This window comes from Canis lupus, chromosome 13 (assembly GCF_003254725.2).
Source record: "Canis lupus dingo isolate Sandy chromosome 13, ASM325472v2, whole genome shotgun sequence".
NCBI classification, from domain to species: Eukaryota; Metazoa; Chordata; class Mammalia; order Carnivora; family Canidae; genus Canis; species Canis lupus.
This window is the reverse complement of record NC_064255.1, coordinates 4,774,078-4,790,555: the sequence shown is the minus strand read 5'-3', so window position 1 is coordinate 4,790,555 and position 16,478 is coordinate 4,774,078. Positions and strand designations below refer to the sequence as shown.

Genomic DNA, 16,478 nt, shown 5'->3' with positions numbered 1-16,478 from the left:
GGTCAAGCTTCCGATTATAAATTCTGGGGATCTAATATACAGCTTGGTGACTATACTTAATAATACTGTCTTACATACTTGAAAATTGCTAAGAGTACATCACAAAAGTTCTCACCACACAGAAAAAGGTAACTATATGAGGTGATGGAGGTGTTAACTAATCTCACTATGGTAATTATTTCACAATATATGCATATATCAAATTGTAATGTTTTATACCTTAAACTTACACAGTGGTGCATGTTAATTATATCTCAATAAAGCTACAAAAATAATTAATTGTAGTACTTTATCAATACCATTGAGGTCAAACCCTTAGGTTTAAAAGTAACTTTCAGATACACTGTAATTTTTTTTTCACAAATGCCCTGGAAAGTATTAGTATACTTATTATACTTAGTAATAAACGTAGTATATTTGTATAGTGGATTGTGTCTTCCAAAATTCAAATGCTATAGTCCTAATCCCCAGGACCTCAGAATGGGACGTTATTTGGAGATGGTTGCAGATGAAATTAGTTAAGATGAGATCTTTGGAGTGGGCCCTGATCCAAGACAACTGGTGTCCTTTATAAAAAAGGGAAATTTGGACACAGATGCATGCACATAAGGAGAAACAACATGAAGGCAGCGATTGGGGTGATGCTGTTACAAACCAAAAAACCCTAAAAATTGCCAGCAAGCCATCAGAGCTAGAAGAAAGGCAGGGGACAGGTTCTCCCTCACAGTCCATGAGGGAATCAACTCTGCCAATGCCATGAGCTCAGACTTGCAGCCTCCAGAATTGGGAGGGAACAGATTCCTGCTGAGGTAAGCCCCCCAGTCTGTGGTACTTGTTAAGGGGCCCTGGGAAACTCACACACTCAGTAACCAAAACGAAGAGACTAACAGGAATCACTGGTGGTGGCAGGGGACTGAATCCCTTATAGTTTGCTTTCCCATCCCCCCAGATCACACACTGGCTTATCCCTGGCCAGTTCCTTGGGGTCTCGTAACTTTGAGGCCCTAGGTACAGCCCCGTGTGTTGCTCTCAAGCACAGGTGTCTTTTTTTCTAGGAAGGAAGGAAGCTAATATAGGAGCAGGAAAGGTATAGACAAATGTCAGATTTTGATAAATGAGACATATGTGTGAAAACTTTAGGATAACCACAAGGATAGAAAGAGAATGTAAAAATTCCAAACTAGAATTGGGAGAAAAACTGGAAAACAGAGGAAAAGAAATAGAAAAGCTGGGAGGAGAAAGCTCAGGAGAATTTTGTGCTTGCTATAACCCACCCTGAGTGCGGGGGTGGGGGCCGCAGGCCCTGAAGGCTCATGGTGGGTGAGGAGACTAACAAGAGAAGAGGCCAGCAGGGATGGAATCAAATGATCCACGTGCAGTAACCGGGGCTGGGCCGAGGTATAGAATCCTGGTTGTGCCAGAGAGCTGATCCGCTGCAAGAGAGCACATCGGGCCGAAGGTGAGGACAGAATCAGAGCACAAGGAGTTAGAGGTGTAGGGGCTGTTGCACCAGGCTTGGGAGTGGTGAAGCCACGGCCAGGAAGACTGTTCTAGCCTCCATCGTGACCCTTGTGCCTTCACAGAGGGCTGGATAAACAGTGGAGACATTCTTAGGACCCAGTCTCACCCTTGATCATACTCCAGAGGTACCCCTGCATCAGGCGAGTTGCAGACCAGCTGAGTCAATGACCGCTCTCAGTGCTTTAGTCCATATGGGTCTCCTGAGCCGGCCCCCGATGGGCCTTTGTCATCAGCAGCTAGAGAGCCAACAAGTCCTCTCGGATGAGTCACTACCTCTGGCTGCTGCTCTCATCTACTTTTTTTTAAGGTTTTAATTATTTATTTATTAATGAGAGACACACAGAGAGGCAGAGACACAAGCAGAGGGAGAAGCAGGCTCCCTGTGGGGAGCACGATGCAGAACTCGATCCCAGGACCCTGGGATTGCAACCTGAGCCAAAAGCAGATGCTCAACCACTGAGCCACACAGGCACCCCTGCTCTAAACTATTTGAAGTTGATTCTCTTCAGCTTCAAGTTCAGAAGGTGACTTCTCATGGGGTGTTTGGCCTTGAGCCACACACACACACACACACACACACACGCGTGCGCATGTGCTCACATACATTTGGAAGCCTCTGGGCCTATGTGGGAGGAAGCAAAGGGTGACATGATACAGCACGGACTGGAGGACATACAGACAGAATTGCACAGTCGCCAGCTATGGACTTTGGACAAACCGCTAAACCTCTGAGAGCCAGTATTTTCTCACTTGAAAATGAAGGACTGAATGTTGGGAAACTAAATGAGATAATGTATAAAGCACCAAGGTTACTGCCTGACACCTAGTAGGCACTTGCTAAAGGGCAGACCGCTTCCTCTGCAGCTCTGTTTGACCACATCTCTGACTATGGACATGGCATGACATGCAGAATAATGCCCAAGAGCCCCCCAGGAGGCCCACTTTCAATCCCCAAAACCTGTGATACATTAAGTTACTTGGCATTCGGAATTACAGTTGCTAATCCAATTAAGGCAGCTATTTTAAACTGACCTTTAAAATAGACGATCCTGGATTATCCAAGGGGGTCCAGTATAATCATGAGAGTCCTTAAAAGTGGAAGAGGGAGAGGATCCCTGGGTGGCTCAGTGGTTTAGCGCCGCCTTCAGCCCAGGGAGTGATCCTGGAGACCCGGGATCAAGTCCCACGTTGGGCTCCTGACATGGAGCCTGCTTCTCCCTCTGCCTGTGTCTCTGCCTGTCTCTCTCTCTCTCTGTCTATCATGAATAAACAAATTAATAAATCTTAAAAAAAAAAAAGTGGAAGAGGCAGGCAGAAGAGCAAGAAGCAAAGGGTGATGGGACTATGAAAGAGGTGTAATGTCACAGGCGTTGAAGATGGAGGAAAAGACCATAAACCAAGAAATGAGGGCAGCCTCTAGAAGCTGGGAAGGGCAAGGAATTAATTTTCCCCTAGAGCATCCAGGGAGGATCACAGGCCTGCTGACACCTTAGCCCAGTGAGAGGAGGTCAGGCTTCTAAATTCCGGAACAAGAAGAGAATAAATTATGTTTAAGCCGTTACATTTGTGGTGCTTTCTTACAACAGTAACAGGAAATGAATATACCTGGTATCGCAAGGGTTTTCCCATCCTGTTTTGCAAACATAGCCAATCCAGTGACAACTGTGACTTTTATGCCTTGGACCAATCTGGGTAATTAGATGCCTTCCCAGTGGGGCAATAAGGAGTAAGGGTGGTGGGGCTGCATAGTCAGTCATCCCAACCTCTGAGTTGGAAAAGAACTGCTGGCAATTCTGTGGCAGCTGTACTCAAGCCTACATGTCTGCCTGTTGCAAGGAAAGGTGCCTGGTGACACCTGGGCCAGAGGGGCTCTCCAAGGTATGGATCACCTGGTCCTTGTATCACTGTCCAGTGCCTCTTCCCCAGGTTCACATTTCAGTCCTACTAGATATCATTGATTTCCTGATGGCAAATTTGTGCTCTTAAAAGCCTTGGTGGCTCATACATAATCACCCACTGAGTGTCACTATCCCCCTTTACAGCACAGAATGAGGTAAAGAACAAGAAAAACCATGTGGGCATAACAGTGGATGAAGCGGCACTTTGCAGAGTTCACCTCAAAGGCGAGTATAAATAGTCAAATGTTCTAGCATTTCGTGGATCTAAACAATAGCATACTGGGAAGGGAGCTGACTGGAGCCTCACAAAACAGCCTCGGAAAAATGTGGTTGCAGTGTAGATGTTTGGCGATTGCAGATGAAGAAACGTGGAATTCTTGAATGATAATCAATTCTGTGGCAAACCAAAGTGGGATAGGAGATTGCAAAGGATGCAAAATGAGGAGGATGCAAGGAGAAAAGCCTCTGGAAGAAACAGTGCCTCACCCCAAATCTTTGTGAGGAGGAATCAGGAGTCGGCCCCAGAATAACACTGCAAAATCCAGCAGGTATATGAAGTATGGTCACAGGTATTCATGTTTAGCAAACAGCGTTTATTTTATAGCATAGGTTTTTGGAGGTTCTCAGCTTCCCTTTGTTGCAAAGTCCCAGGTTAACCCAATACCAAGCGGGCCCTCTCCCCAGTGCACAGCAGCACAGAGCAGTGTCTGAACAAGCTTCATCCTGGTCTGGTGGGCCACGCCTCACAGCAATGGGACAAAGCATGAGAGCAATGTGACCTTCCAAGCAGCAGAGAGACCATTCCTCTTTGCTTGCTTGTTTGTTTGTTTGTTTGTTTGTTTGTTTTTGAGACCACCATTCCTAAAGGGTCTGAATTTTGGCTCTTTCAGTTCTCTGCGGGACCTTCCAGCAACTTGCTTATCTTGTTAACCGTTTTCTCATCTATGAAACGAGTATATGATAGCACCTACTTCATAGTATGGCTGTGAGAATCCAATGAAATAATCCATACAGTGTGCTTGAATTGGCCCATAGGAAGTGCCAAGAAATGTTAGTATTTGTATTAGCTACTATGAACCAAATTCTCATTTATTCTGTTATGGCTATTAGGTCCAAATCCACAGTAGCTGTGGCCTTTAGGTCCTGGGAAATCAATATACCCTAAGATGGATAGATACCATTTAGCCACAGCACATGGGAATTTTATTAGTTAGCAGCAGGGAGTTACCACAAACCACTCATACAACTCCCACGACACGGCCTGACCCACCCAGGAAAATTTTGCAAAGGTTAATGCTCTAAAATGACAACTTCCCACCGACTGATTCCTGCCTTTTCCACCCCCACAGCATAACCAACCCACTTCCGTAAGACAGGGAGGGACCCTTACAGGGGAGCCTAAATCTTCTATCCCAAGGAGAGGAAAACCAACTGTCTTCCCCTTTTCCCCTATTAAGCTTTGTTTTGGGGGATGTGGTTACTGAGGCTTATCAGGGTTTTCTACTCTGAGCATCCAGAAAGGAAAGGAAAGTAGAAAAACCATTAATTACATAGATGCTTGGTCAGCCAGAGCCTAAAGAAGTTGGACCAATAAAAATCTGGGGATGTGAAAATCTCCGTCTTGACTCATTTGCCGTACTTTTTTTTTATTTTATTTTTATTTTTATTTTTATTTTTTCGTACTTTTTTTTTTTAAAGATTATATTTGTTTATTCATGAGTGACAGAGGAAGAAAGAGGCAGAAGAAGAGGGAAAAGATGTGGGACTTGATCCCAGGACCTGAGCCAAAGGCAGACGCTTAACCGCCTGAGCCACCCAGGTGCCCTGCGGTGCTATCTTTACCTTCATATAATCCCTGCAATTCCACCTCAGCATATTTTCCTTCTTTGTGGAAAGAATTCTCATCCAGGAAAACTTGCTGCACGCCAGAGAACTTCCAGGCAGCGCCTCATCTTGCACCCCTCGCGCTTCCCTGTTCCATCTGAGCCCTTCCTGAAACCCCCCCACGGTGCCTATTTCCCACTTTACCTCTCGCTGACCCTGCAGTGATCAGCGAGGAAGGAGGCAAGGGCTGAAGGTGGAGCCTCCTTCCTCTAGCGGCTACAATGTGAGAGGCTGATGCTTTGCGTGTAAAATACCTCGAAGCAGCCCCCCTGCCAGCCCCGGGCCCCCTCCTCGCCAGGCTCTCGTTCGGAGCTTAGCATCCAAGGCGCGGTTCCAGAGGCAGTTTCCTCCTGTGCTCGCCGCCGTGTGGGCCCTGGTGCAGCAGCACGAGGCTCCCAGATTCAGATTCCTGCAGGCAGCTCCCTGCGGGCCCACCATGGGCAGGAGCAACCAGCCATCGCGGCGCCTGAACGCTGTGCTTTGACCGCATTTGCATCCTCCTGGCCTCCAGCTGTCCTCGGCTTCCATCCAGGGATGGCCTTCCTCCCACTAGCCCACCCTGTCCTACCTTTGGCTTCCTCTCTTTGCTGTAAACCTGCTCCCTGCTCTCCTTCGTTCTTCACGGGTCCCATTTCTGCATCCCCTCTCTCAGCATTCTTTTCTGGCTCCCAGTTATCCCAGAACCTGGCCCAGGGCAGCCTTGTGGGCAGATCACTGCCAGACCTCACGTTCCCCCCGGGGGCCAGGAGCAATAACTTTGGGTTCCTGTGGATGATCTGACCACAACTCCTTGATCAGGATCTCTGAAGTGTAAGCCTCATTAGACGTCCCTAAGCCCCGAGACCCTAAGGCCATTGTGACTCTCTGCCAGCCCCCACCCACCTCAATACCACTTCCAAGTCTCACAGTAATGATTTGCCCACAGCCCCATCTCCCTGGTAAGACCTCCATACTCTGAGGACAGGAACTCAAGTGTTAGTCATCATCCAAGCCTGGAGTCTAGTACAGTACCTGGCACATAATTGGTGCTCAAAAAAAATTAATGACTCCATCACAACTGCCTCAAATCCACTTTGGAACAAGAGAGGGTTTAACTGAACATACTCTGCCACAAACTAGTTCTTTGCCTTTTGGGAAGCCATCTCCACTCACATTCCCCAGCTATAAAATGAGGAGGTTGGACCAAGCCTAGTGAATCTCTACGGCTCTTTTTGTGCTAAATGTCTAGGACTCCTGTGCTTCTGTCCAGCACAATGGCCCTGTAATTGGTGGTTTTGTTTGTGAACAATTATCCAAAACTTGGGAATAATGCCAAAAGATGATTTATGTCTTGAAAGGAGCACTTCCTAACAAGCTCACTTAAAGGTCTTCTGGCTCTGTGGGCCCTTAGAGCCTAGCATAGTGGTTCTCAGCCAGGAACGGCCTTATACCACCACCACCACCACCAACCCCAAGACATCTGGAGACATTTTGGTTATTGACTGGGGAGAAGCTATTGGCATCTAGTGGATAGAGGCTAGGAATGCCACTAAACATCCTACAATGCATGGGGCAGCCTCCCACAACAGAATTTTCAGACCCAAAATGTCAATAGTGCTGAGATTGAGAAATCCTGCTCTAGTGTGCACAACTCTGTTCACACATTTCACTGTGACCCAAGTATATTACAATTCTATGAACTGATCGTGTGTGATGAGTTTCTTTTCTATCTACTAGAGAGGATAAACCCAAAGTCTCTGGGGTTTCTTTTTTGCCCCATAAAATATAATGAGTTTTGTATTTAGTTTAGCAATCTTATCTCAACTTTCCTTCTTTCCACAGCCTATTTAAAAAAAAAAAAAAACAGTTTCTCACATTCTCTTTTTTCGGAGCTATTTATTTCATTTTGCCTTTAACCTTTTATTTGAGATGAGTTGTAAGCAATAATATGCAGAGATCTGTATGTCCTTTAACGGTTTCCTCCAGAACTACAGTACAAGATCATATCCAGGATATCAACATTGATACAATCTACCCATCTTATTCATATTTCTCAAATTTTACTTGGACTCCTCTATGTATTAGTATTTAGTCCTGTACAGTTTCATCGCATGTGTTGGGCCTTGTAACCACTACCACAGTCAAGATACAGAGTAGTTTCTGGGACGCCTGAGTGACAGCGGTTGAGCGTCTGCCTTCGGTTCAGGGCGTGATCCTGGAGTCCTGGGATCGAGTCCCACATCGGGCTCCCTGCATGGAGCCTGCTTCTCCCTCTGCCTATGTCTCTGCCTCTCTCTGTGTCTCTTGTGAATAAATAAATAAAATCTTAAAAAAAAAAAAAGATACGAATAGTTTCATCACCATCACCACAAGGAGCCCTCATGTTGCCTTTTCAATAACCACACCCTGATCTTCTCTTTTGACTGGGCTTTATCATCCTCCTACGACCCTCATTAATGAGTTAGATAGTGACACCTGCTCGCTATTTGTATGAGAATTCAGTTTTTAACATTTTGAGAAACATGCCTTGATATATTCCTTTGTCATTAGTCAAATTACCCTATTAAGTAGCAGCTCCAGGCTGAGCTCTGAAGACAAGCATAGACCAGATGGTTCCTAATTCCTTCACCAGAGACTGTATTAATGAAAACCATCACTCTTTGTTTGAGGAACACAGAGTAACCTTGAGAAAACTACTTAACTTCCCTGCAGCTTTTGCCTCGTTGCATCTAAAAGAGCAAGATGGGTCACCAGCAGCTCTACTGGAGCCATGGGAGGAAGTTTGGCCAGGGCTCTTGTTCTTGCCGCATCTGTTCAAACCTGCACCGTCTGATCCAGAAATACGGCCTCAATATGTGCCACCAGTGTTTCTGTCATTACGCCAAGGATATAGGCTTCATTAAGTTGGATTAAGTGAACTCCCTTGAATGGGTCATCCAAGATACCTACCTTAATGCTGACTCATTGTACATAAAATAAAAATGCTCCAATTATGAAAAAAAAAACTTTCCTACAATTCAGCTCCATCTTCTGTAAAATGGAGACAATAATGGCTCCTCTTAGAAGGAGTTCATGGAGAAGTCACCTAGGCAAAACACACAAAGCACTTAGACTAGTGTGTGGCACATAATATATTCTCAGTATATTTTAGTTAGAGTGCCTGCTCTCATTTAATACTCACAACAACTCTATGAGGTAGATACTGTTATTGTCTCAGTACAACAGTTGAGAAAACCAGGGTTCAGAAAGTTCAAGTCACTTTCCCAAGGTAACAACCTAGTCAGAGGCAGAGCTAAGATTAGAACTCTGGGCTCTGCGATTCTAGGTGCCATGTTGCCCTACTCACTTCATGAGAATTTGGAACAACTGTACTCAGAGAAAAAAGACAGAAACTCAGGTTCTAGAGGAACACAGGCTGCTGAGAAGGTGGGCAACACTGCATGGGATGAGGTGGCTATAGAGAGAAACTGAACTGCTGAGATCTAAACACCATCTTATATCTAGAGTTTGAGAAAAAACCTTTGAACGTACACTTCAACAACAAAACCCAAAGGAAAACCTTCCTAACATGAACATGAAAGGATTTTGCATAAATTTTCTTCCCACAGGAAGCTGGAAACACATGGGGAGAATACATGGATACTCACAAGGCTCAGACTCAGCCCGTCTAGCAAAGGGAAGGTAGCACAGTAGAAGGGCAGGACAAGGCCCCAGAACCTCTGTCCTCAAAAAAGTAAAAGTTTTTGATTCATAGTTCTTTCTTGGAAATATTGATTTGCTCTGAGGCATAATGAAAAACTTCCTGAATCATGTCTTAGGCAAGACAAAACCTCAGCTAATCAATAACTGAGGAACTGGAAACCCATGATTAGAAAAGGCTGGGGGGAAATGAACCGGAAGCAGAGTTGGAACCGCCCTCACCACTGCCTCCCATCTCCACTTCTACGGCGCTAGGGCAGCACAGGGTAGGAGGTTCCACATGTCAGGTCCTAGAGGCGAGGTCCCCAGTGTGTGGTACAGTGAGAAAAATGACATCATGTAGTGGGCATTCCTCCCCCACACAGTCGTATCCCTCTTCTCTGCCTTATTTTTCCCCTACTGCACTTATTTCTAATATACTATGTGTTCTTTTCTTTTCTTTTTTTTTCTTTTTCTTTTTTTAGTTATATCATGCCTTACTTAGTATTTAAGCATGAGGGAGAAATTTTTGCTTATTTTGTTACTACCCTATTCTTCAGTGCCTAGAACAGTGTCTGGCCCCATAATAGATGCTCAATAAATATTTGTTGAATTAATTTAGAAATGTTTTCTGTGTGTGTGTGTTTGTGTATGTGTGTATGAGAAAGAGGAGAGAGACAGAGAGATATTCTTCCCAACAAAATGGTAATAATAATTAATGACAGAGTCTTTATCATGCCCCCATGGCAAAAGAAAAAATTAGCTACTCTATATCAACATGTACACATAAACATCATTTCTTAAGTTACAATTTTTTTAAAATTCTACTGGCCCATGAATTCTCTAAAAGAGACTCTTAAGGCCTCAAGGAAGGGTTTTAGAGGAAAGCAGGCTTGGTTTGAATCTGTCTCCACCAGCTGTGTGATCTTGGGCAAGTTGCTTTCTATCATTTTTTTAGATTGATTGATTGATTGATTGATTTTTAGAGAGAGAGAGAGAGCAAGAACAGGGGAAGGAGCAGAGGGAGAGAGAGTATCCAAGCAGACTCCTGCTGAGTACGGAGCCTGAGGTGGGGCTTGATCTCATGAACGAAGAGTTGGATGCTCAACTGACTGAGCCACCCAGTGCCCTTAAGCCCCCGTTTCATGACCTACAAAATGCAACTAGTAATTGAGAGGATGACATATATAGGGACTGGTACAAGTAAGTTTAGTTCAGTGAATAAATGACTCTTAGCAGTGTGCTCGGCGTGGCCGAGGCAGGCCTTCCCACCAAAGCCTCCTCGCAAAAGCCTGACTGGGGGGGTGCACTCTGTGCTCCAGGTCCACAGCCTGATAAATTGGGCCCAGCTGGACAAAGGGTACCTAAAGGCAGTTTCCTAGCATAATCTTACTTTAGTATTCAACTCCTTTGCTGTCAATATGAGTGATAAAATCAAAAGGTTTCAAGGTACAATTTCCAAATTGTTGGAGTCAGTGTATTTGTGTGAGGGTGGTGATTTCTGAGACTCTTAGAAAGTAATAGATTTACACATGAATTCCTCTCCTCAGTATAACTAGGAAAGAGAGGAATCGGGTCAGAAACCACTGCCAAAAAAGGATATTTTTCAGAAATGATGACAAAACAACCCTGAAACTGGAATGTAAGTAAGCAAGAAAATGAGAATTCTTTTATAGCAATTTGATTTGCACACATTTTCAGTTTTTCGCGTTTTGCTTTCATTCAAGTATGACTTGCCTTTCGCTGAAGTTCATGCTATTGTAGAATTATGTTAGTAAAGGAAAATGAGTAAATTGAGGGTTGTGGAAACAGAGAGAAGGTGAAGCCAGAGGTGAGAAAGATAAAGAACTGAGTCAAAGCAAAGAGACAGAAAACTCTCTGGGCTTTCCAGTGTTTAGGGGGGAGCTTTGCTGGGTAGAGAGCAACCTGTATAATTCCAGGCAATATAGACAGAGAGAGAAGCCTCCTTCAGCTGTGGTTCCCATGTTTTCTAAATGATTCCAAAAAGTCTGGGTGACAGTGATCATACTGCTAAGGAAGCCTCTGCTTTGCCCTAGTCACAGAATCTTGGTTGTTAGTCTGTGTGTTGCCAATCAGCTAAAAGTCATTTCCCATCTTCCTTTGCAGCTTGATGTGGTCCTATGACTAAATTCTGGCCAATGAGATATAAGTGATATTGGATGCTGCCAGAAGGTTTCCTTTTTTTTTTTTAAGTTCTTATTTTAACTGCAGTTAGTTAACATAACATACTATGTTCATTTCAGGTGTACAACACAGTAATTCAACACCAGAAAGTTTCCTTCAAGGCAGGAGGCAGGTCATTCCCTTTCTCTTCCTCTATCCTGGAAGGTGACATCACGCCTGGACTATGAGTCCAAAGGTCCCCCCAAGCAGATCAGTAAGCTCACAGCAAAACAGTGAGGGAGAAGAAGCCTGAGGCCCTGAGAACTCTTAGAGCCACACTACTAGTCCTGGAGGGAAAAACATCTATCTTGTTGCAAAACACAGCTCTTCCAGTTTCTTCTTCACAGCTAAACCTAATCCTGACTGATAGAGAAAACAACAGAGGTTGTAGACTTTTTATTTTGTCACATAAAACTTAGAAAACAAACCAAACTACTATATACTATCACACTAAGAAAGCAATATCAAAATAAAGAGCTGTCTTCGAAGTTGTACACGTTTTTCATTTACTCAATAACCACTGAGCACTGACAGTGTGGCAGGCACTGTGCTAGGGCTGAGGATACAGTAGTAGACATAGACAGAGACGTGGGCCCTGCCCTCGTGGGCTCACGTTGGAGCGAGATTACGAAGAGCTCCGCGCATTGGCTCTGTTTCTCATCTTACTACAAGCCAATGATAACTTGGTCAGGGTACTGGGCCACATGCCATGTTTGGGGACCCCTGCTCAGGAGGAATTGCAGCAAAGTCCGCAAACTCAAAGTATATTAAGCATGGTCTACATGTTGAATAAACGCTGTGTCTCACATGTTAACCGCTACTTTCCAAATACAGACTCAAAGAAGAAAACCCATTTAAAAACATTACTGCATCCATAATAGCTCTTTGCCAAATTTTTGAGTCATTTTTTCTCAATCAGTGAATACTGAAAGTTTGGGATATTATAATACTGACATTTTTGATATTATAAAACATTCTTTGTACTCAAAGTGGTAAAAGCTATGCTGGAACAGGCATTCTATCAATAAAAGTGTCCTAATGTCTTTTCAATGAGAAGCATCTAAGTTTCTCTGGCTGGCCATGATTTCTTGGAGATGGGATGCCAGTAACCTAATCCAACAATGTTCTCTTCCTAAGCAGGGCTTTCCTGAAGCTCCAAGGGTAGGAAGACTAAGCCATCAAGAATGGGCCTTTTTTTTTTTTTTTTTTTTAACTCACAAAAGAGACAAGTCTTTATTTCCAAACTGCTATCAGTGCCCACACATTTGGTGACCAGAACTGTCAGAGGTAAAGTGTTCTGGGTGAGTAGGAAAGGAGACACACAGGAAGTAGACCAAACTGAGTCTTTCTAATAGAAAAGTCCATCTTGGGGGAGAAGGCTGGAGGAGTAGATTCAGGATCCAGCCCCCTTTCAGAGTCTAGTTAAACTAGTTAGACTAGTATCTGCTTCTGGAGTTTCAACCCCCTGAAAGCTGTGCAGTGTCTGCACTTAGTATTTTTCATTCTCTGGATTTCTTACGGATCAAGTGTTCTCTACAAGGGGGACCAGTATTCTCCACAAGGACAGTTGATGATCCTCTTCACAGCACCTTCCTTCTTTTTATGTGATAAGGTTATTTTTTTTAAAGAGTTTTATTTTTTTTTTAAGTAATCTCTATACCCAATGTGGGCATCAAATTTATAATCCCAAGATCAAGAATTGCATTCTCCACTGACTGAGCCAGCCAGGCGCCCCATGTGATAGGTTTTTAAAAGAAATTTCTCAAGGGCCTCCTGGTTACTTTGAGAACTGTAAGATTGTAGGGCAAGAATGATAACTACGTTTGTATTCCTCAGATTACTCACTTCTGGAACTACTGTTACCGGTTACTTTAGCTTCAGATTCAACTTTGTCATGGTTTAATTTGAGGAATATTCTTCCTAATAACTTATTAATCTTTTGGAATGTAGGGTCATTGAAATCCAGTTGATTTGACCTTAAAGATACAGGTTGGTGATCTCTGGCCTTGGTGGATGGTTCTATGTAAATTTCTTTTTTTATTTTCAAGATTTAATTTATTTATTTCAGAGAGAGAGACAGAGGGCAAGCATGAACATGAGGGAGGGGCAAAAGGAGAAGCAGGCTCTCTGCTGAGCAGGGAGCTTGATGGGGGGGCTCGATCTCTGAATCCTGGGACCATGACCTGAGCTGAAAGCAGATTAACCAAGTAATCTACCCAGGCACCCTGGTTCTGATGTACATTTCATAAAAATTTCCCTTTACCAAGTACCTTCTACACGCCAGATACTTTCCTGTATTTTGGCCAACTTGCCTAAAAGTAGAGGGGTCAGCAAACTCCTAGGGGAACTGAGGATACATTCTCATGCTTCCATCTAGATGATAATTGTGAAAAAAATATATAATTTGCATATTTAAGATCATCCAGATGGATGTATTAGAATTCCATGATTCTGGTGCCCCAGTTGGTATTGATTTTAAGGCTGTATTGCCACCAACTCCCTTAATAGTCTTGAAATGCAAAGAAAATGTATAAATGAGACCTCTGCACTATGAACATAAAAGGGAAATGACATCATAGATGAAGTCTTCCAAGTCATTTAAATAGAGGAGAGAGTGGGAAAGTTGAATAATCAATCAACGCAAGGTAATACCGGGTGCTGAGCTGGAAATGATGGCATCCTATCATAAGGAGATGTAGTGCGCAACTCCCATCCTTCGGAGTACTGACTTGAAGAGAGTACAGTGGATGATGAAAGCTGGCATCATGTTTGAAATGAAAAATAATTGTGATGATGATGATGACTCATCTGATGGAGTACTGTGCTCCCAAATTAAAGGCATCAAGTGCACAAAAGTGAAATAAAAAACAAATGAACATATCTTTCTACTACTAAAATCAACAGTGTAACTCATTTTCTACAAAACAAAATTATCTGCTAAATTAATGCTATTATTCATAATGTTACTGGTATTATTCACAACATTATTGGCTTTCTAGTTTGTAGGTCTCTCCTTTGTAAGTTGCTTTTGTTTTATGACTATGAGCTGTAAGGAGTAGCTTTACCTAGTTTAGTATGCACAGTCTTAAAATAGATTATATATATATATATATTTAAAAATCTATTTTGGTTATCTCTAAAGTCAATTAATCTTTGCATCCAAGAAGTTGACATTATTATTCCCATTTTATAGGTAATCTGGAGCCTAGGTGATGTGGAAATTTGCCTCAGTCATAAGAAGCAAGCAGAACAGAATTCAGGATACCTAATCACCTAATGCTCACAACCTTCTACTGACTTCCTAAAGCAAAAGATGGCCTCTGGGTCATATTGTAAAAAAAAAATAATTCGCCCAAAATCAATTTACTGAAAGACCAATTTGCCAAAAGCTAGTTGATCAACTACTCTTTACACTGGGGGGCGGAGGGGAAGCCAAATGATGGATCCCCTTAGCATTATCAGATAACAATTTTAAATGCAGTTAGGAAAGTTTGCTGGAACTGTACGTGGTCCTACACAGAAGGAGAGCAGACAGGGGCAGGGGCGGGGCAGGAGTCAGAGTGTATACAGGAACACAGCAGCAGTCCAAAGAGGGAGTGCAGACAGCAAAAATGAGTTCAGTTATTTGTACTTAAAACAATCCCAAACTAACCATTCCAACACAAAGCAGCTGCAGCAAAGTTGAGGCAGGACCCCAGTGGGGGAAAGCCCTTAGACCTTCAGTGGATTTCCTACCTGGCAAATCGGCTTGTGGAAAACTGGCCTTTGGACTGATGAAGTCAATTCTTCTCTCATGTGAAATCTCAATTTGGAGTGGGAAACTCATCTTGCCCAGGTTTCCTGACTTCAGCCAGGTCCTCACTCTGATCTGAGAAGTAAACAGAGATGGGAGACGCCCAAAATCTGCTGGTGAGATCTCTCCTCATCTCTTCTTGTTGCTGCTCTCTGCTCTGCGTGGGTTCCTGTGGTTGCTCAGCATTTACTAATGTGTTCTTTAAAATGAGTGCCCCCACTGTTGGTGGGATTGCAAACTGGTGCAGCCACTGTGAAAATGGTATGGAGATTCCTCAAAATGTTAAAAATAGAACCACCTTGTGATCCAGTAATCACACTGCTGGGTATTTCCCCCCAAAATACAAAAATACTAATTCAAAGGGAAACATGCTCCCCCATGTTTATAGCAGCATTATTTACAATAGTCAAGATATGGAAGAAGCCAAAGTGTCCACTGATCGATGAATGGATAAAGAAGCTGTGATATATATATATATATATTCATATATATTCCAATATATAACATATATATATCCATTGGAATATTATTCCGTTATTGAATATTATTCAGCCATAAAAAAGAATGAAATATTGCCATTTGCCACGACATGGATGGAGCTAGAGAGTATTATGTTCAGCAAAATAAGTCAGTAAGAGAAAGATAAATACCGTATGATTTCACACATATGTGGAATTTAAGAAACAAAAGAAATAAACAAAGGAAAAAGAGACAAACCAAAAAACAGACTCTTAACTATAGAGAACAAACTGATGTCACCAGAGGGGGGGTGCGTGGGGGATGGGTGAAATAGGCAGTGGGGATTAAGGAGGGCACTTGTGATGACTACCGGGTGTTGCATGTAACTTTTGAATCACTATATTGTACACCTTGAGACTGATATAATACTGTATGTTAACTATACTGGAATTAACATATAAAAAATAAAACGAATGTTCCCAAGATAATTGAAAAAATCCTTGCAATGGCCACCAGGAAGGACTTGGGCATGGTGGCAGAATTAGCTAATATCAGATCCTTAAAAAAATCCATGCGGGGGTACTAGAATCTGGATTGCTTGGGAGAATTTGGGAGACCCAACTTAGATTCCTTCTCAGGAGGAAGAGGCAGCAGCAGGTGAGGAGAAAGTCCCACCAGGTTCCTTGTTGCTGGAAGATCCAGTGCTTGGATCAAGAGGAATGGAGATATATTTGGACTCTTTCTCTTTTTTCTTTTTTCAAGATTTTATTTATTTATTCATGAAAGACAAAGAGGAAGGCAGAGACACAGGCAGAGGGAGAAGCAGGCTCCCTGCGGGGAGCCTGATGTGGGAGTGGATCCCAGGACCCCAGGATCACACCCTGAGCCAAAGGCAGACGCTCAACCACTGAGCCACCCAGGTGCCCCTCTTTCTCTTTTTTCTGACTGGCTTTCCTAAGCTTTAGATGGCTCTGTTTGACCTGATGGTTTTCCAAAAAAATCAGGTAGGCATTTTATTTTATTTTATTTTATTTTTTTTATTTTTTTATTTTTATTTTTATTTTTTTTTTCAGGTAGGCATT

At 43.1% G+C, this 16,478-nt stretch overlaps 2 protein-coding genes across 4 annotated transcripts in view; one reads left to right on the top strand and one right to left on the bottom strand.

Annotated features, from left to right (window-relative positions):
- The window catches only part of BAALC (BAALC binder of MAP3K1 and KLF4), an 81,631-nt gene that overhangs the window by 39,376 nt on the left and 25,777 nt on the right, over positions 1-16,478 (bottom strand). The window lies entirely within an intron of this gene.
- Positions 8,025-8,261, top strand: LOC118354674 (40S ribosomal protein S29-like). Its single transcript, XM_035715812.1, has one exon. The coding sequence runs from the start codon at positions 8,025-8,027 to the stop codon at positions 8,193-8,195; it is 171 nt and encodes a 56-aa protein (XP_035571705.1). The 3' UTR covers positions 8,196-8,261.